The 25,793-nt window shown below is 34.4% G+C and overlaps 1 protein-coding gene across 1 annotated transcript in view; it reads right to left on the bottom strand.

Moving 5' to 3' along the window:
* The window catches only part of LOC143241084 (NHL repeat-containing protein 2-like), a 43,892-nt gene extending 24,851 nt beyond the window's left edge, over nt 1-19,041 (bottom strand). The window contains exons 1-6 of the mRNA XM_076484606.1: nt 18,903-19,041; nt 15,851-16,120; nt 11,764-11,901; nt 11,151-11,283; nt 6,144-6,237; nt 5,447-5,678 (exon numbers count right to left, since the gene is read on the bottom strand). Coding sequence (XP_076340721.1) covers nt 5,447-5,678; nt 6,144-6,237; nt 11,151-11,283; nt 11,764-11,901; nt 15,851-16,027 — 774 coding nt within the window. The 5' untranslated portion in view covers nt 16,028-16,120; nt 18,903-19,041. The remainder of the gene's footprint in view (nt 1-5,446; nt 5,679-6,143; nt 6,238-11,150; nt 11,284-11,763; nt 11,902-15,850; nt 16,121-18,902) is intronic.
* Nucleotides 19,042-25,793: the final 6,752 nt, after the last annotated feature.

Below are 25,793 nucleotides of genomic sequence, written 5' to 3'. Positions count from 1 at the left end.
CTTGGTGATGAACGGGGTCCAGCATCTTTAAAGCCGAGTGTCTGGCAGAGCTATAGACCATTGATCCATAATCGAGTTTCGATCTAATAAGAGCACGATATACCTTTAACATTGAACAGCGATCTGCCCCCAACAGGTAGAAGAGAGAACACGGAGGATGTTCAGTGCTCTTGTGCATTTGACCCAAAGCTGCTTTAAGTGTGGTATAAAGGTCAGTTTACGATCAAAGATAAGCCCCAAGAACTTGGTCTCGGGACCACTGGCAGCAAAACTTCATCGATATGAAGTTCAGGATCAGGGTGAATACCCGTCGGCGGCAAAAGTGCATGCATACAGTTTTGGAGAGAGAGAAATTAAAGCCGTTCGCCATAGTCCACTTCCATTACACAATTGAGGGCGGTTTGTAGTTGCCGCTCAATATATCTCATGTTTGACGACTGACATGAGATGTGAAAGTCGTCGACATACAGCCCATTCGCAACAGTGAGAGGGAGTTGTTCGGTGATGGCATTTATCTTTATACTGAAGAGTGTAACACTCAATACACAGCCTTGAGGGACTCCAAGTTCCTGTACAAAGAACGGAAAGTGTCGAACCCACGAACTTGGAATCTCCTGTCCATTAAAAATTTTAATAAACATGGGTAGATGGCCACGTAACCCATATGTATGGAGGTCTCGCAAAACGCCATACCTCCATGTTGTGTCGTAAGCCTTCTCTATGTCAAAGAATATTGATACAAGATGTTGGCGGTTGAGAAAGGCTTCTCTGATAGATGTTTCAAGGCGAATTAGGTGGTCTGTGGTGGAGTGCTGTCACGGAACCCACACTGGGTGGGCGAGAGGAGGTTGTTTGATTCAAGGAACCAAACAAGACGAGCATTAACCATCCTTTCTAATGTCTTACAGAGACAGCTCGTCAAAGCAATTGGATGGTAGTTTGAAGGAATCTTGGGATCTTTCCTGGCTTAGAGAAAGGTAAAATAATAGCCTGGCGCCAGGCATCAGGAAAAACATTCTCTTGCCAGATCCGGTTGAAAACAATCAGAAGGACATCAAGAGAAGAAGGAGATAGATGGTGCAGCATGTCATAATGAATATCATCAGGTCCAACAGGCGTACTGGCAGACCGATGAAGGGCCATTTTAGTTCTACCAGGGTAAAGGGACAATTATAGTCAAAGAAACAGTCAGTTGAAAGGAAAGAGGTGATCGCTCTGCCCGAGTCTTGATGGCCAGGAAGGTGGAGGAACAAGCAGAAGTGCCAGATACCCGCAAAAGCTTTCACCTAGAGTGTTAGCGATGTTCGAACATCAGTCACCTCCTGACCATCAGAGAGTAAGATCGAGAGGGGATAGAATTGTAGTGTCCATTAACCTTTGAATCCTGTCCCATATGATCTTGGAACTGGTGGTAGAAGATATACTGGTTGTGAACTTAATCCAAGATTCCTTCTGGCTGTGACGTCTTACCTATTTAGCATGTGCACGGGCCGTTGGAAAGCAACCGGTTTGAAAGTGTGGGATATCTACAAAAGTATCCCAGGCCCGCTTTGAGCCTTACATGCTAAGTGGCAAGCAGGATTCCACCACGGACGAGGATATCGTGGAAAACGTGTCAAGGTTTTAGGAATACACTGAGCAGCTGCATGTGTAATACAGTCAGTTACTGCTGCTACACAGTCGTCTATTGATGGCTGATTTACGATGGCAGGATCAAGTTCTGCGAGAGCAGTGAAAGTGGACCAGTCTGACATATCCAGCTTCCACCGGGGCACGCGGGTAGGGTGGCATCGACCACGGCCAGTCTCTCTCAAAAGGATCGGAAAATGATCACTGTCTAGTGGATTACTGTCAACCCTCTATGAAAAATGGGAGAATAATGAAGGGGTGCAAACTGAGAGATCAATAGCAATAAAGGACTGACTAGGTGCATGAAAGTAAGTGGAAGAACCAGTATTGAAAAGAGAAAGATTGTGATCAGAGAGCATCCGCTCTACAGATCGGCCCCTCCCATCAATAATAGCACTTCCCCAGAGGGGATGATGTCCATTAAAATCCCCTAGGATTAGAAATGGAGATGGCAATTGTTCAACGAGAGCATCAAGATCTGATTGATCATATGTCTTTCCAGGGGACAGGTACAGAGAACAAACAGTGATGGTATGACCCAAGGAAACACGGATGGCTACAGCCTCCAAGGGTGTGTTGAGTGACAAAGACAGGGTGGGCACGTGTTGATCAACCAACAGTGCCACCCCTCCATGTACTCGACCATCACACAACCTGTCATTTCTGTACAGAGAAACTGCCGAATGGAGACAGTATCAGCAGTTTTGAGAAATGTTTCTTGTAAAGAAAGGCAAACAGGATGGTGGGAAGCAATCAGCGTTTTGATATCATCCAGATTAGAACGTAAACCTCGACAGTTCCATTGTATCAAGGTGGCCATTTTTAAGAACGGGTAGGTGAAGTGGCTGGAGAACCCTTCGGTTTACAACCACGTCTTTTTTCTTTACTGTCTTTAGTCGGAGGAGGTCTATCAACCTCCATGGATCCTGCTCTGTGTCGGGTGGGCAGGTTTTTGTTATTGGAAGGGGAATCCAGTGACTGAGGGACGAACGAATAATTGTTTTGTCTCTTGTGGTGGGAGAAAAAGATGTATCAGAAGAAATGCCTGTATTTGAAACTGAAGGACGTGGATCTTGAGGTTTGTTGGAAGGTATGGGAGGAACAGAGATAGGTGTGGAAGTCGATTCATCAACCTTTTTAACCACGGAGGTCAAAAGGCTTTTCATTTGTTTTGAAAACGATTCTCTTGGAGGCACAGAGATCTGTCTGCACTCCCACTGTAGTTGTGGAATGAAGTGCAGCAGCATATGTCGAGATGGAGTTGTGGACAGCAATTTCCGAGCCTCAGGATAACTAATGTTATGTGTCGTTTTCAAACGCTGCACCTCTTTTTCCTCCAACCATTTTGGGCAAGAATGAAAGTAAGAGGGGTGAGAACCATTGCAGTTTACGCAATGTGGGTTCATGCCACAGTCATAGGCATCGTGGTCCTTGCCTCCCAACGAGCACATGTCAGGGAACCACGACAGGATGTCTTTGAGTGGCGAATCTCTGACATTGGAAACATCGAAGAGGGTTTGGTATGTATGGCGAACCCTGCAATGAGATAACCTGCCTTGATGGTGGCAGGTGCACGTGGTGAAGTAAATGTTAAAACAAGGGTATTTGTTGGCAGTGTAATTCCATCTTTGCAGTGGAGATGCCTCACTGCAGAAACTCCTTGAGTGGAGAGACCAGCGAGAATCTCTGACTGGGAACGTTCTTCAAATCCTTTCAACAATAACTCCTCGTGAAGAATTCAAGGTAGCATGGGGTGTAACCTCAATAGGTATATCCCCAATTGCCTTTGAACTCAAGAGGAGTTCACTGTGTTGGGATGTGGATGTTTCAACCAATATGTCACCAGATCAAGTTTCTTTACTGATTTTGGAGAGCCAGCAAGTCCCTCTAGTCCCTTTTGAATAAAAAAGGGGACATTTGCCCTAAAGGTTTTCCGAAAGAGAATGTAATATAAGAAAATGAGAATGCGTGTGTTACAGATGTTGAAGATTGCTGTTCTGAGTATTCAAGACGTGGTCGCTACCCATTGACTGTTTTTTACAATTTTATTTAAATTTTTAGAGGATCCATAGGAAAAAGGAAAAATTTCGGTACCCACTGACCCCACCCACCATGGAGCCCTACAAGGGGACGCAAGGACAATGCAGCAACGCCAGGGTTTCGTGAGCACTATACCCAAACACCAGCATCAGGCACAATGTCCACAACACCCGTTGAGAACTTCCAACACTGGTACTTGGTTGACTCTAGCCCAAGTGGACCAGCCGATTGACCCAAGGGGCCACCCAAAGGCCGCCTCGTCTACAGGAATTGAGGCCAAAGTGGTGTGTTAGGGTTGGACCCCTCAACCACCAGGATCCTCTCCTCCCCTTCACGGGTCGCCACGCACGGCAAACACGTGGTTGGATGTTTAGATCCCAGAGAAGGTAACCAGATAGAACAGAACCTTCCCTGGGAGGTCCCCTCACCACGTACAGGAATCCACACCGAGGGGAGTTTTTTTTTTTTTTTGAAAACCAGACTACAGATTATTTACTAGAGATGATGTATTGAACAAAAGGGGGGAAGATTAACTGTGTGGGAAGAGTGAATTGCATCCTGTTGATTTAGAGCATATTAAATAAAACAGCACTGAGGTTGAGCCAGTTTGGATTAGTGACAATGGATATAATGGGAAAAATCTTGTAACTGGGATTTGTTTTTGACCATCAGTTCAGAATGTAAAAGTCAATGAAAAATTGAATAATGAGATCAAAATGGTAGCTGAACAATGTTATTTTTATGGAAGATTTTAATTTCAGGGGTGTTGATTGGGATAATTTTGCTTCACACAATGAGGGTGACAGGTTTATGGAAATTGTTCAGGATACTTTTATACACCAACTGCTTGTGGAACCTACAAGAGAAAAAGCTATATTTGTTTTAATATTAATATCCAGTGTGAATATGATAGTTATGTTTGGTGAGCATTTAAGTACCAGCAACCATTGCACTATTATATGTAGAATTTTTATTACATCTGGAACTGAAGAATAGTACTCTGATTCCAAATGGCAGGAAAACCAAATTTGATGGAATAAGACAAGATCTAGTTTCTGTACACTAGACTAAATGTTAGGAAGGGATCTTGAACAGATGTGAGAATTATTTTAGGAAAAATTGATAAGAATACAGAACATAAGAGCAATGGAGTAAAATAAGTCAGTATAGTTTAGTAAAAGTTTGAAAGATCATATTAGTGATGAACATTATAAATTCAAGAAATTTAAACTTCCTGGAAGTAATAAGGACTTTGAAGACTATGGAAAATCAAGAGAACTAGTGCAACCAGATAACCATTTATATACTAGTGATGTGTTTCTTGTATGTTCTAGAATGATTGATAAGACATTTACATCATGATTTATCTAGAGAAATCTAAAGAAAGTGATTATAAACATTTTAAGCATAACAAAATGTGACCAAGTTTCAATGAAAATGATTCACTTATGTCAAAGTATATATGACATTCTATGGAAAATCTATGAATATTGGAGAAAAATGGATATTGTCAGATTTAGCATTCAGGAATTACAACAGAACCTGCAGAAATTTCAAGACAATAAAACCCTCACAGGGCTGTGTTATTAATATGATAAATAATTTGATCATATTAGACATTTTTTATATTAAAATAGTTTGTCATGCAACACGTTCTATGCTGAGTATTACATTTTGCATCAAACAAAAGTCTGGAAAGTGGGAAATTAGAATTTTTCAGATCCACCACTATACTTTTAACTTACAATACACAAAAAGATGTACAAAAAAAGACAACCTTTGGATCCTTTTCTCCTCCAACAACAGCCTTAACAGCCCCATCTTTAAGCATAATTTGACGAACTGTTGAACTTTCGCTGTCAGCAATAAAGAGGCATTGAAGATTTTCCTGTTGTGCTATAGTGATTCCTGATGGCTGAGCAAATCCTGCTCTTTCAGGATAACTATTGTTACGGTTTTCTTCTTCACCATTTCCAGCAAAACGTATACATGTTCCTCTCTGGTAACAACTACAGCATAAAACACATCATCTTAACCAAGCATATACTATACATAACAAAATTCAGTTAACATGTTTAAAAGTTTTTAACTTTTGAATTTTGTATATATACAATGAAGTATGCAACCTTTTAATGTGTGGATGTTGCTAGTATAAAAACTCTATGGATCTACTAAAACATTTTTGTTTAAAAATCTGGAAGGCTTGAAGAAAATTTTAAAATTTTACAAGCAATGAAATTTTTCAAAAATGTGTTCATTAGGTAAAAATAGTTCATGAAGTATAATCAATAAATGTGTCCATAAATCTAAGAAAAATTTATTCTATGAATAATTTCATCTAATAATTGTTTATTTCAAGCTTTAACATACAGAAAACAGCCATTATTTACAGGTACTGAAACCAAAACCTATTATGACTGAAATACACTAAGTCATTGATTGAAATTTACAGTTAGTAAATCTAATTGTCATACCTCCCTTTTAACCATTTTGCATCTTCAAGGAAAAGCATCCAAACTTGATGTATGCCTGCCATGGCAATGAAAAGAATATCTTCTATTTCTGAGCCTATCAAAAACAATAACAGTAACAAAACATAATTTAATTGTCATTTATCTGTTGATTCTGAGTTTAAAAAGCAATCTGTTAAATGTAAAACATTTTGCTATATCTTTACACCAAATTTATTTTAGTTTTTTTTAAAAACTACAATTCAATTAAATTATTCCAGTTTTAAAGAATGACCAGAGTATAACTAATACTTTTAGGTTGTTATGTTTATATTTTTTTGCTATATATTATTAATTATAAGTCAAAAGAGGTAGTTATCTCTTTATACAAATAACAAGTTAGGCCTTGGAAAAATGCAAACAGTTTTAACCACATTTTTTTTAAGAAAGGATAACAACTTCCATGTTCTAGCAAGGGTTCAGATGAGAGCTACTTAGGTATGTCTGAAGATAAATAGCTTATGATAATAGGTTATATTATTCTCTCTTGTAAAAAGAAACGTTGTATTTACAAGATTATCCTAGAGATTAGTGGTACAAAAAACTCCTTTTTTTAAATTTATTCTGAAAACAACAGCACAAAATATCAAGTTTAAGATCTGTAAAATAGTATAGGCTCCTGTTAAGACAATTATTTTTCTATCACAGTGATCAATTTATGAAACGAGTTGCTGATGCCAGTGGTGGAGGCTAGTATCATGTGGGGTTTAAGAAGAGAATAAGTAATTTTGTGAAGAAAGGACAGAATTAAATTTTTTTGTTTTTCTTAACAGTAGGTTTACTAAAACAGCCTTGATAAAAAGGATGATTCCTTGTTCTGTAATGTTTTGTTACTTGTGTGGAAAGACATGTGGTACATCTAATTATACAACCAAAGTTGATTTTGATTCTATAGAAATAAGACATGATTTAGGCAAGCCCCAAAAACAAAGAACTCGTTTACCCGTATCAAACATTCATAAGGCAAAAAGATGCATAATATATTTAAAAGAAATTCACATGAAGACAAATATTCCAAAGATAGAAAACTAACCATGTGAAGCCAAGTTTCATAAAACAGTTTAATAAAATTAGATCACTTTCAAAAAAACCTAAAAAAAATCTTTCATACAACTGTTATAAAATCAATTCTCACATGGCAGTTGTTGCAGTACTCAATGATTTCCAAAAAAGTTTGCACATTCCACTTAATAAGAACAGAATCCTTTTATATTCAAACATACTGTAATCACACCATTTCTAAAAATGTGCATTTACAATTTATATAGCTAATTAAGCTAGATGACTTAAGTTTTCAATAGTGTATTAGCAAAAGCTGTGGATAAAAACATACAACTCAAATAAAACTGTAAAACATTTAGTAGCAAACACAGATCTGTATAAAAATTTATAATATGATCACATGCATAACAAATCCAGACAAGAAGGAATCTGTAAACATGATGATGTGGAGGATATGTTTAACTACCAATGTATATAGTTGAAGGCAAGAGAAGAGTTAAGAGGAGAATCCAAAGGAATCTTAGCAGGAGACCTTGGGTCACGCAGTGTCTCCTGAAAAGACTGTAAATGTGCCAGCCCTGAAGGAACAACTGGTATTATTGAAGCCACATCTGCTAATGTATTAGAAACTTGCTAGCTATAAGACAGCAAACTGTTATAGCATGGATAATAGATAGCTACATTGAATACATTTAACGAATAGAGTGGATGGTCCACGCTGCGATGCTTTTTAAAAAAAAAACACTCCTCAAATCACAGAGATTAATAGGTATTTAACAGGAAAAACATATCCAAGTGGAAAACTCAATGAATCATGCTGCTTGTGTAAGAAACTACTATGTTATGACCACCCCTATTCAGAATACAAATGTCCAAGTAGTGGCATTACTATTAATATCCTCAAAAATGTAAAAGTTGAGTAAAATGCAGCAGACTACGTGACAAAAGACACACAATATCAAAACTCCAAAGGGCAAGGCACAAAACTGGTACCAAATCATATGATGCAAAAATATGTGATAGCATCCCAAGAAATGAAAAATAAGAATGTATACTATGGGCATTCTCAGTCCTGCAAAACTTGCCTACCCAATATTAAAATGGGGAAGAGCCAAAAAGTGATTAAAGGAAGACCAATCAATCCAGAACTCCAATCAGTATCAAGCATACACCATGAATGGAGTAACCTGTAGGTAGGACAGAAACACGCCAGACATGAAACACAAATAAAGATTGGAATGGTTCAGAATGCAAGTAAAGGCAACCAAGAAAAGAAAATGGAATATAGCATTGCAGGTGCCCCATATAATACTAAACACACAAGAGTAAACTAAGAAACTGACCACCAGAAACAAAACAATGTCCCAGCCCAGAAGATCCCAAAAGCAAAGAAGTTACATTTGAAGGAGAGAACTGAAGAAGGCAAATGCCTCAACATGGAAGGAAGAAGGAATAGGTACTCCATAAAAATACCCTATATATAGGAGAAACATGCAAGAAAAGAGTCAGTAGACATTTCTGTAGAAGAATCAATAGGGTAAGACAAAGCTGAAAAAATAGTTGGAGGGATAAAATGGATAGGATTAAAAAGACTTCCCTTCCATACAGGTCACAAGGATTTTAAGTACACAGAATCAAAAATAAAATATGCCTGATGGTAAGTTAAGGCAAACTGAACAAAATCCTGTTGAATGTTAGGCATGAAAGTACCCTCACCTAAAAGAGAAAAATTATCATCTAGAAAAATATCTAGAGAAGGAAGGGAAAATTATACTTTAAAACATGTCCAAAAAAGGGTGAGAAAGGCTTAGCAGATTCCACAGTAGAGGCCTCAGAAGGCAAGCTATAATCAGGTGGATGAAAACAGATGAAATCTGGGTCATCCTAAATGGGTTTGGCAGTTGTAGGTAGAAGGTGAGCAATATCAGGAGAAAAAAGGTCAAACCCTGGGCTATAAGGATCTTCACAAAACAAATTAATTATAAAAAATATAAATTATAAAGATTTAAGAAAATAAAATAGTTGATGTAATGTAAATTTAGGTAAGTGTGTGGTGAAATAAACGTGTTAAAGAAAACATACTTTTGCCCTGAGTATCCTTCACTACACATGACAAAGTTTGTCTTACATTTGAAATTTTATTAAACTATTTTTTTTACATCATATCAATTAGTAGAGCATAAAATCTTAGCTACCAACCCATATTTTAATAGTATACAAGTATTTAGTTCATAATTCTACAAGAAAATATTTTTAAAAATCTTGTATTCTCCCCATTGTGATATGCAACATTTTCTCTAAACATCATCTTGATTTTCTCCACCATCCCCCAAATGAGTAATAAATTAAACATACATTATTCACTATATAATAGTTATTCGTCAGACACAACATTATTTCTATATCCTTCACTTTTATTTAGTTACAGAGCTTTTAATAGAAAAATAAAACTCTTCCTGTCACATCTACTCTTTTAAGATGCTAACAATTCTCACATATGTTTAATTATATATTACATATAACTGATAGAAAGTCTGCATTTTCAAGTTCAAATGATTTATTTAATAGTATTGTGTTCTAAACAGATAATAGTCAATGTCACTCAAAGTACAAGCAATGTTCCAGCAAATAACTAGCTTGGATGAACTTGTAATGGCTCTTATCACATAGAAAGCCAGAAAAATTATGAGAGGTAGTGTGTATTGTACTTTTTGAAGTGTTATTAGTCTACGTTCCTTGTGGTATTATTTAATTAACTAAAAATTATTTTGAATTACTATCATTTGCATTAAAATTAGGCTTAAATGTTCTCAACAATCAATTGCTAAAAACAAAATATTGGTTTATTCTTTATTTATTATTATAAAAGTAACTAAAATGTAAAAATATGGATATTTTTAGCCTAGTTCATACTGGGTAAAACAATATCATAAAAATGTTTCAAAAGACACAAGGCAAGCATGCGAGCAGCATGTGAGTAATGTAATTCAATAGTGTAAAGTGATTTACAACTTATAATGACATGGATAAGACACGGTTCAGATAAAAATCATAGGTACAAAAACGATAACATTTAATTATAAATAGATGTATACTCTCATGAGCTTAAAGCTAGTTATTATAAATGGATGTGATTTTATGTTACAGTCTGAAGTCATTCTAGGAATAAATAAATTATAATTTAGATGTATGTTTTTGGTGGTTATCAGATCAGTGAAATGAGTGATCATGTTTTGAGTTAGGATAGAGAAAATAACAGATAAAATAAAATTTTACTTTAATAAATGTCTTAAATATATTTAGGAGGTTTTGAGGACAGAAAGCGAATCTGAGACTTCTGAGATGAGAAAAGTATTTTTAATCGTAATATAAAATCACTTTGCACACAGACTTAAAAACAAAATATTCAATATCTTAATGGACAGATCTTTATTAAAATTATTCTCTAAAATATGATCTTTTACATGTAAAAGACTTATAATGACTCCCAAAATTTGAGAAGATATACATATTATATTGAAAATTAGAAGTATTAAATCTACAAAGACATGAAATGACTACAAAAGTTATGTAGTTGGTCAAATTGACCAAGCCTGTGCTGAACGAGTCAACCTAATTATCAATTTAGTAAGATGAACTATAAGTGAATAAAAGTAACGATTAAGCCTAACTGGACTATGCAGAACAAAGTATGTCATTAAGCTCTTATTTTGTTTTCTAGTTTGTAAATGCCTAAAGTTTGAGTTTCTAATTTGTTAATCACTATAAATATTATATGGTAGGCAGAATAAAATATAAATTGAGAAGACATGCCACATGAGACAAAGAAAAGTCTATCATTTCTTTAAATTTTTTTAATGAAGAAATTAAAATATGTATAATATTAAAATTTAAATTATAAACTGTTTTGATGTCAATTTCATTGACATATAATGATAACAAAATTCTTTAATTAAATTTTGACTTTACCTATACTACGTCCAAGACACAAGTCCCAGGGAGAACTGATTGGCTGCTCCTTATTTTGCTTTCCACCAACTTTATCAGTTCCTTGATAGCCAGTTCCAGCAATAGTTGTAACCACTCTCAATGAAACATTGATCTGGGAAAGAAATTAAAATTTTAGGATTCATTTTTTCAAAAGTAACATTGTACAATATATTCAATAATTATTTTTCTTTAACATAATTTGTTATCAACTATTATGTATCACTTAAAGTAACCTTTAAGTTACTTTTTTGTCCAGAAATTTTACTATAATGCTTATTTCCAAAGCATAAAACAGTTCAAATGTACATATGTACCTGAACTTATGAGTTAAACTGCACAGTGAGACAAAAAGATTATGTGAAATGGTACTTATTTATGCAGTGCAACACTTCAAAAGTTATATATTAAACATTATGACCTAACAAAGCTATAGAAATCAAAGGGTCTAACATTTATGATCAACTATCTGTAGTTTATGAGACTTTTGTCATAAGCTAGGATACCTAGTATCCAAAATAAAATGTTAACTTTGTAAAACTTCCCTTTATAACAAAATGTATAAAATAAGTTTAATACAGTTATTAGCTCAAACCTCTCGAATAAGGTGATTCTCGGTGTCAGCAACATAGATGATGGCTGGATTTTTCCATACAATACCTTGAGGTGATCTGAATCTGGCTTGATGAAAATTGCCATCTTTGTACCCAGGATCTTTTCCTCCAATCACATGCTATTATAACAAAAAACTTGAGTTGGGAAAAAGTACTGTAAACAAGCAAAAACAGTCATTAGTATGATGAACAATGCAAAGTTGTTTTCAATAGAAATCTTTTCATGTCTAGTCCTATAGTCCTAGCAATTCTGTTACAGCCTATCATGTACAAACACTATGGTGATTTTGGTTGTTCATTTTTAACAAGACATTATCACTGCTACAGAGTGCAGATGTGTAATGTTACTGTCAAACAGAATTAAAAATTAGGTTTTTTCTAGTTTTTATGTTGAAGTTCACTAATATTAAGCATAAAAGCTGCAACAATGTCATTAGTTCTATAATCAAACTTTTCTTCTCATGTGTGTGTGATATCATTAAAGATTTATATATTTCATGAATCTCAAATTAAACAAAAATCTAAGAAAGACCACCATAGTATAATATAAGAACTTACTGTCCAGTCAAAGCTTTGTATTTGTGTTAATCCTGTACTATGATACATAGATATTTGTGATATGTAGTTGCAAGCTTCTTTACATGCATGCACACACAAATATGTATAAATGAGCTAAACAAGCCCATTCAAAAAAAAAAAAAATTAAAGAATGTGGATATAAAAGACATCCAGTGTACAGATTAAATGGGGGGTACAAATTGTGTCCTTGATTTTGGAGATGATTGAAGAAGTAAAACCCACCCTGCAGTGGGGATACAGCATCTATCAGTCTTGAACTCCATTTGCCAGTCTGACTTAAAGAAATAAAAGGAGGGTGAGATGTGGCTGCTGAAGTCCTTTATGTCCCATGTCTATATCACCCTTCACTGCTTGCAGACAATTGTGGGAAGGCCACTGCTCTCCAAAGTAAAAGAAAAATGAAATTATGTACTACCATTTGGGGGTAAGTAAGATAAACTTACCTGCCAAAGTTGGTATTTCAGCTTTCATTTTTGTAGTAAAATACCAAAATCTCCACATTGTGAAAATGCAAGGGACAAGGTTATACAGGGTGTTTGGATAATCACTGTGCAGTTTTCTGTTAATAAATATAAAACTGCACAGTGACTTTCCAAACACCCTGTATAAGCCCAGTAGGAGAATCAAGAAAACTCCCTGGAAGATGGTAAAAACACAAAGGATCAGACAGGTGAGAGAATGATGAAAAAGAAAAGAGGTGCAAAAACAAGAGACAGATTTTATGAAAGAGCTTACAAAACTCAACAATTCCTGGTAAAAGAAAATTATAGGTGTGCAAAGAGCAGAGAGGCTGTCACTAAAGGTTTCAGGACCAAGAATCTGCTCCAAGAAAGAGTTATCACCCAGAGACTTGACACAGACCACATGCATAGAATACCAGATAGAAGCAGATGAATGAAAAACAGGAGAAGGTGTAGTTCACAGGACTTCCTGGATCAGGTATTCAGCAGAGGCATCCAGGAAAATCAACAAAACAAAATAATACTGTCAGCAAACAACCACAGCCCAAGAACCCAAAGTACTCAGACCACTTCCAAATATTGGTGCAATGAGAAATGGGACAAGAATTAGAATACTCAAAAGGAAAGCATCTAAGCCAAAGATGCTCTAAGACCAAAAAAGCCAAGTGAAAACTGAGGCAGTAGCAGTTCTCCTCATCAAAACTATATTTTTATAATAGAGCCACAGTATGGAAGTGAAGGGAGGAGATATAAGCAGAGGAGTAAAGATTGTTGTTGTTGTTTTTGAATTAAGCACAAAGCTACACAATGGGCTATTTGTGCTCTGCCCACCATGGGTATTGAAAGCTGGTTTTTAGCATTGTAAGTCTGCAGACATACTGCAGAGCCACTAGGGAGCAGGAGTAAAGATAAGACAAAGGTAAGCTGATTGTGTGAAAGAAACAAAATAAGAAAATGAGGTGTGCCTTAGGCAGGAAAAAGACAGAGACTATGAATCAAAATATACAGAAAGATTATGATGTCAGCTATAGCAAAATAGCCATGAAGACTATGAAAGAAAAGGAAGATGTTGGTCAATAATGAATTGGGATAGAAAGAAATCCATAAAGTAAAGTTATCCAAGTTTCATTATAATATAAAGGTGAAAGAGACAGTCACATACCTGAGACAAAAAAGAAAAGAAGGAAGTATCTATTCTTTTTCATAGAGCGAAGAGCCAGAAGCAAAGGATGAAAGTGGAACAGTTGGATAAAATTGTCTACAGGTATGGTAGGCTTCATAGAAGACAATTATATGGAAAAACTGAGAGACCTGAACTGGAAAATTAGCAGTATCTGCATAAGCATAAAATACTAAAACAGTTGCAAGTTAGGTAATAGTAGTGCAGAGATGCGACATTTCTGAAATGACAAAAAAAACCATCATAACCTTATATCAGTAAGTTAACACTTAAGTTTAAAACTTATGTGAAACTATAAGCATTTTAGCTGATTAGTAGGCTTTGCTAGCCTTTCAAGTTTTTGTCACTGCCACTGGTGTTAGTCTACTTCATTGTAATTTCATCCATGTAAATGGTCATTTGGGCACTTCATTATCTTCCACAATTATTTTTTCACTTTTCATTAAAATTTGCTCTGACACCAGACCATAAATTTTTAGCATCCAAGTGTTTAACAGTTATTCACGGAATTATGTAACTGTATATATTAATATAAATAATTCTAACATTTTTTAAATGTCAGCACAAACATGCAAATTAAATAGAAAGCTAGGGTTTATAATTTTTTTCCCCTCAAATGCTTATGAAATGGGTTATTACATGTATGATTGAAATATCACCAAATTAACAAGTCGATGGTAGATGTGGGTAAATACTAATAAACACAAGTAAATTAGATAAACAACACATTCATTATCTCTGTAGGAAACTTTAAACCCTATCAAAGGGCCTTTTCAAACCAAATGAAAGTTAACTGCAGAAGCAACACAAGTAACGAATGCTTGTTTCAGTTAAAAAATTATGATCTCAGTGACAAATGGACAACTGAAAACTAAGACTGTTTCAGTTACCAAATTACAGGCAAAATACTGTAGCCTCCATTTGAAACAAGTTTTTGTTACAATATACGTATATGCATAGTGTATAAGTGTGTATAGCTTTGCAGCAAAAAATTAGTTATATTCCTCACATTTCAACACTTTCAAATATATGAATATCAACCAAAGGAGAAAAGAAATACTAGATTCATGGCAAAGATGAAATCTCAGATAACTAAATTTGTAGTTAGAAGACAAGGGGTGTCTCTACACTACAAGTTGTTGAATATTAAAAGTTCAATCCAGAAACTAACAAAGAGGATGGTTTGAGGTGTATCTTTTCAAAATTTGTTAAATGTTTAAGTGAAATACAGTATTCTAAATTTCCATACTACAGTATTAAAGTCTACTCACAGGGATTAAAGTCAGTATATGTTAATAAAGCCACATTCTCATCATCATTAATTAAATAATTGTCAACCTTTTATGCTTCTGACATCACTTTTAATGTTTAGCTTTCAAATGAAATAAGTACAATTTCATCTATGCTTCAGTAGGGGAGATTGAAACAACACAATAATCAACAGTAGGACAAGCAGAAAGGAAACTTTTGAAGGCAGCAACAGACATAATTAATATTTTACTTGGGTTACTGCACAATATCTACCAAGGTGGCTCTAAACAGTTCCTGAATACCTCTATACCTTATTTGGAGACTTCAATGCTTCTTGTACTTGGTCATTAAGCTTGTAATGCACTGACAAATTTCAGCCACCTTACCATTTCAAATCTTTTTTTCACAGTCCCAATGCTAAAAGTGTATTGGAAATGCTTTTTTCTAAGCCAGTAAAAATGTCCAAAAAATTTCAGTTCAAATTAAGAAAAAACTGGAATGGGTAATTTGTTTTTTTTTAACAAAAATGTCCCCTACTGACTTGTGAGTGGCTTGTTAAAATGTTTCTCTTAGCACAGTATTCCTTTTAAAACTAACCTCAACTACTCCTTCTCGATTGAGTATCAGAATCCTATGGTGACCAGAATCTGCTATTACAATTCTTTTGCCAACTTCATCCACACAGACTTTACCAGGAAAAAGTAGAGGAGAAACAGGTAGAGATTCACGCAAAAGCTTAACAGGCACAGGTGAAGAAATGATGCTTCCTCTCATCCTAAAATATTCTACAGCTGTTTCACAAAATAGCTGCAAGTATTCTCTTTCATTTTCTCCCACCAGGGTAAAAAAGAACTTGGCTTTGAGGACCTTAGACCATTGAAGAAATATATTAAAGTTCATAATAATAAATATAAACAATTTAAAATGCTTTATGTGATACACATACATTATATTTCTTCTGAGAACAATGAGTAGAGTTACTTCACAACTATTGTTTTTCATTCTGTTATGACTTTGGTAATCCATCATTGAACTTTCTCCATCAGACTGATATTCTTCTAATACCGAGGCCATTAAAACTGAGCACAGTACAACAAACGAGGTCAAAAGAGTTCTATTTGTAAATTAACAATAATCTTTATAGCCTTATATTTTAACACTCCTACGAAAAGACGTTTCTAGTTCTGATTTCTCCAAGCCCGTTCCCCTGGCTGTGGTTTCACTAGATAGTAGATAGGGACAGTGGGAATCTCGTTAATCCATTCATTAATGGATTTAAATGGCAATTTCATTTAAATACAAAATTATTAGCCTAATATTAATAACCTTTCAAGTTGCTCTGGGGCCTATTAGGCCCCACTTTTCGTAGGAGTGTTAAAGATTTGGAGATTTTAATAACAGGTTGTAATTTTATTCATCACATCCAAACACTCAGTTACAGATTTAAAGTTTTTCAAAACATTCATGTCAAAGCTTCATCTCCATAAAACTAGCATTCTTCTAAAGCAAGACCTTTTTATCTAAGCTTCTGTTTCCAAGTCCACAATTTACACTTTTGAATTTTTCTGTATCTGGAAACTCCAGAAATTGTTATATTTCTCAATCAAAATAAGAGGAAAAAAATATCCATTGTAATTAATGGATATAGATAGCCAGATACTAGGAACTACCTATCAAAATGTCAAATTTAGAAAAAACAAACTGTAATCTCTCATATATAATATACAAGCACACACACACACACGTGTGTGAGTGTGTTATATTGCAATAAAACAGTCCTCAAAAAGCTTTACATGAAATTTAACAGGCATGCAATAAAATATATAATAAATTAAGCACACCATTCTTTACTGGGCTGCTGAAAGTTTCTACTAATAAATGCATATAATAGTATTTAACTATAACCTAATTTGTGGTATGCTTCTGCTACCAAAAACTTTTACTTTATAACAGCTCATCAAGTTGGTTGAAGTACTACTTATATTACCATTTATGGGGCAAGTCTTATGGTATGGAACACCTCAGTAACAAGTATATATGTGGCTTAGCATTAAGCATTGAGACTATTATTCAAATGAACATAAATACCATTAGACCAACCTTTCCTAACTTTGTAACTATCAACTTGGATCAATATTCTCTCTGAAAAACAAGTCTACATCTCTGTTATCAGATTAACCTACTCATCCTATTACTAAATATTTGTATCACCATTCTTTCCATTCCACTACTCAAATAAGCAACAAACAAACTTCCAAATGTTTAACAATTTATGCACCTGAATCAAGATAATCCAAATTCTTCTATGCTCAAAAGAAATGAAATCCAAACCTGTAAACTTCCCTTCATAACAAAAGTTGCTCTACTACTCCAGATACTACTGGCTAACACAAACATTATTTTACTGCTCTTGAGTAAAATGTATATTAAGCATTTATTCCTTACACTTCTGATTAGAAGATACTGTTGTTTTACAAAAGGATTTGGATCATTTAGTAAATTGTGCAAATAAATGGCAGACTGCATTCAAGAGCAACATGGAGGGAATCAGCTGCACTAAGAGGGTGTGTTAAATGCTTACAGGTGGAGGGTTGTTATATGCTCATTTGCATGCTACAGCACAGGTATAGCATGTTCCATGAATGTAGATAGAAGCTTGAAAACTAGCAGTGAGAAAAGTTTTGCACAAACAGAGGGCAGCACAAGTCAAGAAAAGAAAAGAGGAGGTAAAGCTTTACATGAGAGGAAGACAGAGTATTGAAATTATGTTTAACAGTAAAGAACTGTAAACCTGGATTTAAGATTTTGCAAAGTAGAAATTATCTGTAAATTATTTATTTTATTTTTTGAATAGGGTGGTTAAAATTTGGAATAAACTAACTTATAACAAGGTAAACACAACAATCAGGAGAGTTCAGAGAAGGGCTTAATTAATAGATGAGTAAGGGATGGCTATAGAGGCAGATGGATGCCTGATTAATCGAATGAGACAGCCACAATTTTCCTTTGAAATTTTAAGTGACATAGAAAACAGTTCATGAGCTAAGTAGAAGACATCAGATATATCAATTTACAAAACATTTCTGTCCATTTTCAAACCATTACAAAACTTAATCGACACTGGATATTGCATTATATTTTATCCTCTTGGTTATTATTATGAAAGTAAGTCACACCATTAAAATTATATGTAATAGTTTGTAGGAGTATACACATGCACACAAACATATATTACTTATTTCACTTTTATCATGGCTATTTGACTACCCTTGGAGTTATGATAGTTTTGCATAGGACAATTTATTATCATATTAAATAACAGAAAGTTAAAAGAATACACTACATTAATGAAATTTGAAATATAAATTACAACTTTATTTCTTTTAGAAATTCAGCCACAATAGACTAAGAGAATCCTTGCTGTTTCTCATGGATTATGTTCCTATTAGTTATGTAATATGTTTTATTTAAAGGAATTATCTTTGTACTTCAAATACCTCACTTAAAAACATAAACTTAGAAATTCACAATGAATTTGTTGCATTACACAAGCACAACCCAAATGTATAAAAAATAAAAAAACACAATAAGTAAAGAAAAGTAGTTTTAAAGTCGTAAACATCACGTCAAATGCAACTGAAAAACTTACCTAAAATAACAAGTGTTGGCCAGCATATTACATGAAGTTCTTTCCATAACCAACCCTGTGGATCATTTACCACAGGATGAGAAATATTATATCGAAGAACAGCACTCATAAGGTTAGATAAAACTTTTTCATTTTCAAACTTTGCTGAATGGACCCCAACAATGATTAATTCCCTATTCTCTGGAAATCTCAATTCTAGATTGTGGAGATCAGGAAGAATGTGCATACAGTTGATACAGCAGTATGTGAAGAAATCAAGTACAACAATTTTCTTGTTTAAATTTTTTAAAAGTGATAGAGGTTGTTCTACATTCAGCCAGTCCAAATCTATAGAAAAAAAAATCCAAAGGTACTAAAATACCATTACTTTATCACATTAAGTTTATACAAAAGTATAAAGTGAAGAATCTTACAAATAATTTAACAAAAAGAAGCTATTGGTATCTCTCTACCAATCAAAGTTTTAACATAGTTAAAACTATTGCAAGTAATGTTACAGCATCATTAAAACATTTTACATTTATTTCAACCATTTAGAAACTTTACATATCCTATAACATTAAAGAAAATCAACACAGATTTAGACAACAAGATCTTGTGTAACCAATCTGTTACCATTTTTTTAAGCAAAATAGTTATCTGGATGATATAAAAAAAATGAAAGTAGTTGCTACAAAGATATTTTGCATGAAAATTCCATTGGTAGGGAAAAACTATTTAGCTGAGCTCTTAATTTCTGATTGGACAGGCAAAAGTAAACAAATGTGATCAATAGTGGGCAGACAAGTGCTAGATGATTAGTAGTATTTGATAGGTGATTTAACTGACAGTCTCATCAATCAGTTAGTACAGCACTGCTGACGACATGATAGATGATTCTTTGTACAAGCACAAAATAAGGAAAAAACAAAAGGGAATCATCCTTGTAAACAACTACATTCTTCTAAAATGTTCTAACATATTATCAATCTTCCTATTTTAACCTAGTTTTGGTATTTTAAATAATATTAAAATTGTCCTTCCTTCACATGATAGACAATCTAAGGTTCCAGTTAAATATTTTCCAAAAACATTTTTCATGCAAAAAAAAATTCACACAAACTGTGTTTAAAGATAATCTAGACATATGTCACTTGGTAAATGAATTACTAATGGCAACTAGAAATGACCATACAGCTGTTATTTGGTTTCTTTTTCAAATGTACAGTTATCCCATACTGATCATTTGGCCTTGACACACTGACCTACTCACACATTTTCAAGAGGCAACAACTACACATCATGAAAGTAAACATACAACAACCTTCAACCAATAGGGTGTGACACAGCTCCTAACACAGTTAACCTCTCTCTCCATCTTAGCTTAACTTTGTTCTGAGACTGAGCAATATAAAAGACATCAGAAGTGGAAAGGCAAGAAAGGTAAAAGAAGGTAACAATCTATCAGAAATACATTTTCAGTGTAGAAAATACAAGACCATGTCACCAAAAGGAACAGAACTTCTCATGTAATGGGAAAGAGAAAGCAGGAAATATTCCGAACCAGAAGTTACATAGATCGCAGGAATGGAATAGGCCTAGCTCTAATGGTAATTGAAAACTACCAAAATGAATAAGGTATTGACAGTGGGAGAAGGACTTAGCTACCTTGAAACATAGTCTCACAAAAAAACAAACCAAAGTTCCAAAATTGACAAGTTTTACACTCCTATCATATGATAAATACAAAAATATATCTATATGACATTCTAGGGTATTTTACTCAAGTTTGATGCCTGCACAGGTCATATGAAGATCAAAATAGACTGTCTATGCAAAAAAAAACAAACAAAAAACATGGCACAAAATATATGAATAAGAATGGTATAAAGATGTAAAACATCAATTAATGAAATAAGGGTATAAAAAACGAAGAAATAAATAAAAAATTAAAAGGTGAAAATAATCAACAGTCAAAATGTCACATGATCAATACAAGCCAGTCCATTTAGTCCATGTTAAGCTCCGTTACATAACCCTAAGTCATTTCAAGTTATCTCAAAGTCATAGGAGTCGTGTAGGTTCCAATCATGTAATGTTAAGTTATATTAGATCAAACATATGTCATGCCAATCTTTGTATTGAAAGCTCATGTCTGTGACTAAACAGTGGATATTTAACTACACATTACAAACTTTTGTTTTCTCCTTTTCTAGTGCAGTCATGGCTGAAGTAATAACAAGGTCATCAAGTAAAAACTCAATCTTGAATAGTTACACAAGTCTGGATTCTTGGAAAATTGATTGTTGGATTGGAACCAAAGAAAGGTTCATAGTTACCTAAGAATGGTGATGTTCTACTATTTTTTTTTTAAAATGTGGGCTATTACTGAAAGCCAGTCAGCAATATGTTATCAATGTGGTCATCTTAAAAGTGTAGGCATTCCAACATCCATACAAGACGATCATTCCATTGTTAAACTCACAAAACCAATCAACAGCTATTAAAAACTTGTGATAAAACAAAAACAGGTCACATTTTTTAGAGATGGAGGTGCCTTCCTGGAATTTTTAACTCTGATTCTTGATATTGCCCATGAAAAGGCCATTCATATGATTAAGTATTGCACTTATAGAACAAAAGCTATAATCACAGAAGACAGGACCTTTAAGAAGCCCAGTAAAATTCCAAAGAAATGGAATTAAGGTCACTGGATAGAAAATACTACCAGAAGTTGCAAAGAAAGCAAATGCCTATTAATCAATGAAAACAACATGAAAAAAAACAAAGAACTTCACTTCATCCAGTGATTCTGAACTAAAAGATTTGTCTGATAAACATGTTGAAAATTCTCAACAACTCTTCAACAAAAACTATCCAAAACCACATCTCTGAAACTTCTGCATAATTCTTGGTCTAGTGGCAAGAGCACAACAATGGCTAGCAGACTGAATTTATCAAAAGAAGCATGTACTGTATTAAAAGCTGTTTTTCTTCCTGAGGAAGTTGTGTCATTGTATGATAGTGCTCTGTCAGTCAAAAGCACATAGCAGGTAGGAAGAAAGGTATGCAAGACTGCTCGTGAAAACATCTACACAATTGTTCCACTGAAACATACATTCTTACACTGGAATGGGAAGTACGTTCCAGAAGTCCAGGATGAAAACAAAAAATGATTGTCAATTCGATATGTGGAAATCCAGATAATAAACTAAACTCTTTGGAGTACCTGTAATAACAAGTATAACATGTGAAAATCAAGCAAAAGCTTCCTTTAAACCTACCAGAAAGTAATTCATTGATAATACTCAAGGTTTGGTCTTTGACACAACAGTATAAAATTCTGGTTGGAAAAGTGGATCCTGTGTATAACTAGAAAACATAATGGACAAAAAATTGTTTATGCTTGCATTTTGTCACCACGCTGTTGAGTGCATTTTATGTAATGTATATAAAGGGATCTTTGCTAAAACCTGAGAACCTTAAAATGCTCACTTTATCAAATTTCAAGATTCAGTTTGTACAAACATAAATGAAAAATAAAAACAGAATATTAAAGTTCCAATTATATCTGAAAAGTAAAAAAAAATAATAATTGTGTAATTCAATTGCTGAAAGGAATTCTTTCACACTGTAACAGAATAAACTACATAACAGTATTATAGGGAATACACAGAATTTATACTACTTCATTTGGGGACACTACAGAATGTGGAAAACTCTGGATAAAACCAGGTATTGCTTACCATGCTCAATTAATTCAATTTTATAACTGGTGAAGATATTTGCTTTTGTGCAGAAACTAATTATGACCAGTTCATGATTCAAAATTGGAAGCACAAAGTAAATTCAATGCTTTGCTTTTTGTACAAAAGCAGCTTTTATGTTTAGTGGCTCCTAATGCTCCAAATAATGATGTTTAACTGATTAAGTTGATTATCCACAAGTTACCAATGCTGCACTGAGTGTCCTGAAACATGTCTGATACTTTTCTGAGAAATGTGTGATTTTCTCTCTATTTTCAAAATAGTTGCCTGATTCTCTTTGATCATGAGTAGCTCTGAAACTGTCTGAAATTCCAAAACCAAGCAGCTATGAATGAGGTGTTGCTGATTTTAAGAAATTGAACCAAAGCACCAAACTCATAAATTTGATTGGCCCTAAGTCTTGTTTTCTGAAGAAGCGGATTTATTTCTTCAAAATTAGAAAGTGACAAATGACTTGTCAAAGTAAGCAGTTCAAATGGTTCAACAAATTATAAAGAGAATTACAAATGATAAAATGTAAAAACAGTACCTTCTGTAGGTTGTAATGCAGTGTTAGAAGATGATTCCTGACCTAAAGAAGAGTACCTTCAATAATATTTGACTGCTAACTATGGTTCATATGCATGTTAAGTAGTGATTTGAGTACATATACTATGTTGTAATTTTCTGTGTAAAAAAATCACTGATTGTTCATAAATTTAGATTACTGGTTGTAATATTTTTGGTTATATGACTGTCATACTCATTTTGCATGTACTCTAACTTCTGACTTACAAAGTACAGTTAAAGTAAAAACTATTAAGTATTTATACCACTATATGTTGTTTTTTTGCCATATTTTTCACACAGGACAGCCTACTTAGACCTTCAAATGGCATGTGCAGGGGTAAAACTGGAGTAAAATGCCCTAAATTGGGTATACAAATATACATTTCTATTCATCATAAAATAAAATGGAGAGGGATACTTTTCAATTTTAAAATTTTTGTTTTTAGGCAAGACCCTATTAACTAGCCAACCAACCTCTGCAGCCTCTTGAAAAAGAAACAGAAATTGATATTGGTATATGATGGAGCTAGAAAGAGCCAATCATCCATATAAAAGTGGAACAAAGGCTCCTGAATTGGAAAAGATAACCAAAGGCTTTAATAACCCACCAAAAACATAAGTAACCAAAGCTAGCCCAAAATGAAGAGCCTGGAACTGATGGGTGCAGCCATTATGGACAGAACAACAAAAACAAAACAGGATGCTGGATAGATGAGAATGAGGAGGTAAGCATCAAAGACATCTAACTTCATCCAAAGATCAAGACTGAAACTCCACAGGAGAGAAAAGTAGGATGAATCCATGGTAAATCAAGGAAGGTCTAGGAAGCATTTCATGAGAGATATCAATGATGGGGTACCAGTCTCCAGTCTTCTGGGGACTATGGACATAACAACATGTCTTAGAAGAACTTCCTGTTCTACAGCAACCTGGCAAAAGAAATCCAGAAATCCAAAATCAGAAAAAATGGCTGGAAATGGAATTCTGAAGAGTGGGAGTGATGTGGAACAAAAGGACAAGGAAGAAGGGGAACTAAACTGGAGAATGTGCTTGTGAAAAGAACCCAAATAATTCAAAGATCTGTGGTGAAGAACTCTCAAACTATGGCAAAGCACAAAATCATGGCCCCACCATGTAGTTACCTGGATCACCAGGGCACCAAAGAAATTAATGAATGAAATGACTGTGAACCTTGGAAATCTGCAGAACAGCTAATGGTAAAAGAGGAAAAATGGGATGAGACATGAAATAAATGCAGGATGAAATAGAGACAAACAGGAAGCCAATGAGGAAAGAGAGGTGTGCAAATGCAGACTTGACTCTAGTCACCAGAGTGTCAGTGAAACTCCCAAAGCCATCTTGCTTTAAGAAAGAGAGTAATGCAAATATCCCCTATGGAGGCTGTGGTAAATGACAAGATATTTCAACACATGGATCTCAGTAACAGAAAAACCATGTGGGTACAAAAATAGCATAAGATAAAAATCATCCAAGCACAAAAAATCATGATACTAGTCACCATTAAAAGCCCATCATGGAATTGATGAAGAGCCTCAGACAGAAGTTGAAAGAAAAAAAAAAAGAAAAAGAAAAGGAAAAGGAGGATGACAGATATAGGAAATTTGAGCTTTAGAAAATTTACTGAAGTATTAGAATCAAAACCACACAGAGGCAGAAGAGAATTTATCTACTGGGATTCCAAAGAAGGAAAAGCAGATATATGGTAAGCCACAGCAGGACCTTCCATATGGTATGGGGTTTAAAGCATACTGACTCCAGAATATAACTGGTCTGCAATCTTAATGGCATAAATCCCAATATCCAGTAACATGGGAAAGAACAAAAATTGGTCCAAAGGTTTCTCCGTTGAAAGGGTAAGACAAAAGATAAAATACCAGATTTATTAATTCCAAGAAATAAGGAGGAGACCCAGGTGTTGCCACAGGAGCTAAACATGATCATGAAGCAAAGGCAGAAGACAAGCTGTCAAAATCATGTTTCTTGTTTCAAAACATGAAAGAAAAATCCACAAGCAAATTGGGAGCCAGCATGCCTGTAAACTCCTGGCAAGCCAAGGCAATAACATTTCTTGCTGAAAATTGTGGACCTAAAGCCAAAATAATTAACTTTTTTTTTTAGTAAGGTAAACTGCAAGAGGAAGATCAATGATAGTAGCTATACCATCAGACTCAGAATTAATTTTAACATACAGTGAAAGTAGCAAATTCAAACAGGGAGTTCCAGAGAATCAAGTATTATAATCAAAGACAAATAATGGTAACATGCACTAAAATTTAAAACAGGGTAACAAATGTGCAAAAATTGAGGAATTAATAAAATAAAAAAACAGAAGAAACAGATAAAAATTCCATGAAGAAAAACACAAAACCCATCTGATCACTGGTGACAAACTGAGAAGTGAAGATGAACTTAGCTGGATAAAGAAAGTCAGCAGTACTAGGAGCTGTATTATGTTCCTCTTGGTGAATGTTGTTACACACTCATTTGCATGACAAATCATGCAGCTACCTCACATATAAACATGTGAGGAGTAGATGACAGTATCAAGGTTAGTGGCAAGCAAAAGTTTGCAACC

This window comes from Tachypleus tridentatus, chromosome 13 (genome assembly GCF_004210375.1).
Source record: "Tachypleus tridentatus isolate NWPU-2018 chromosome 13, ASM421037v1, whole genome shotgun sequence".
Taxonomy (NCBI): Eukaryota; Metazoa; Arthropoda; class Merostomata; order Xiphosura; family Limulidae; genus Tachypleus; species Tachypleus tridentatus.
This window is presented reverse-complemented; position numbering and strand designations above follow the sequence as displayed.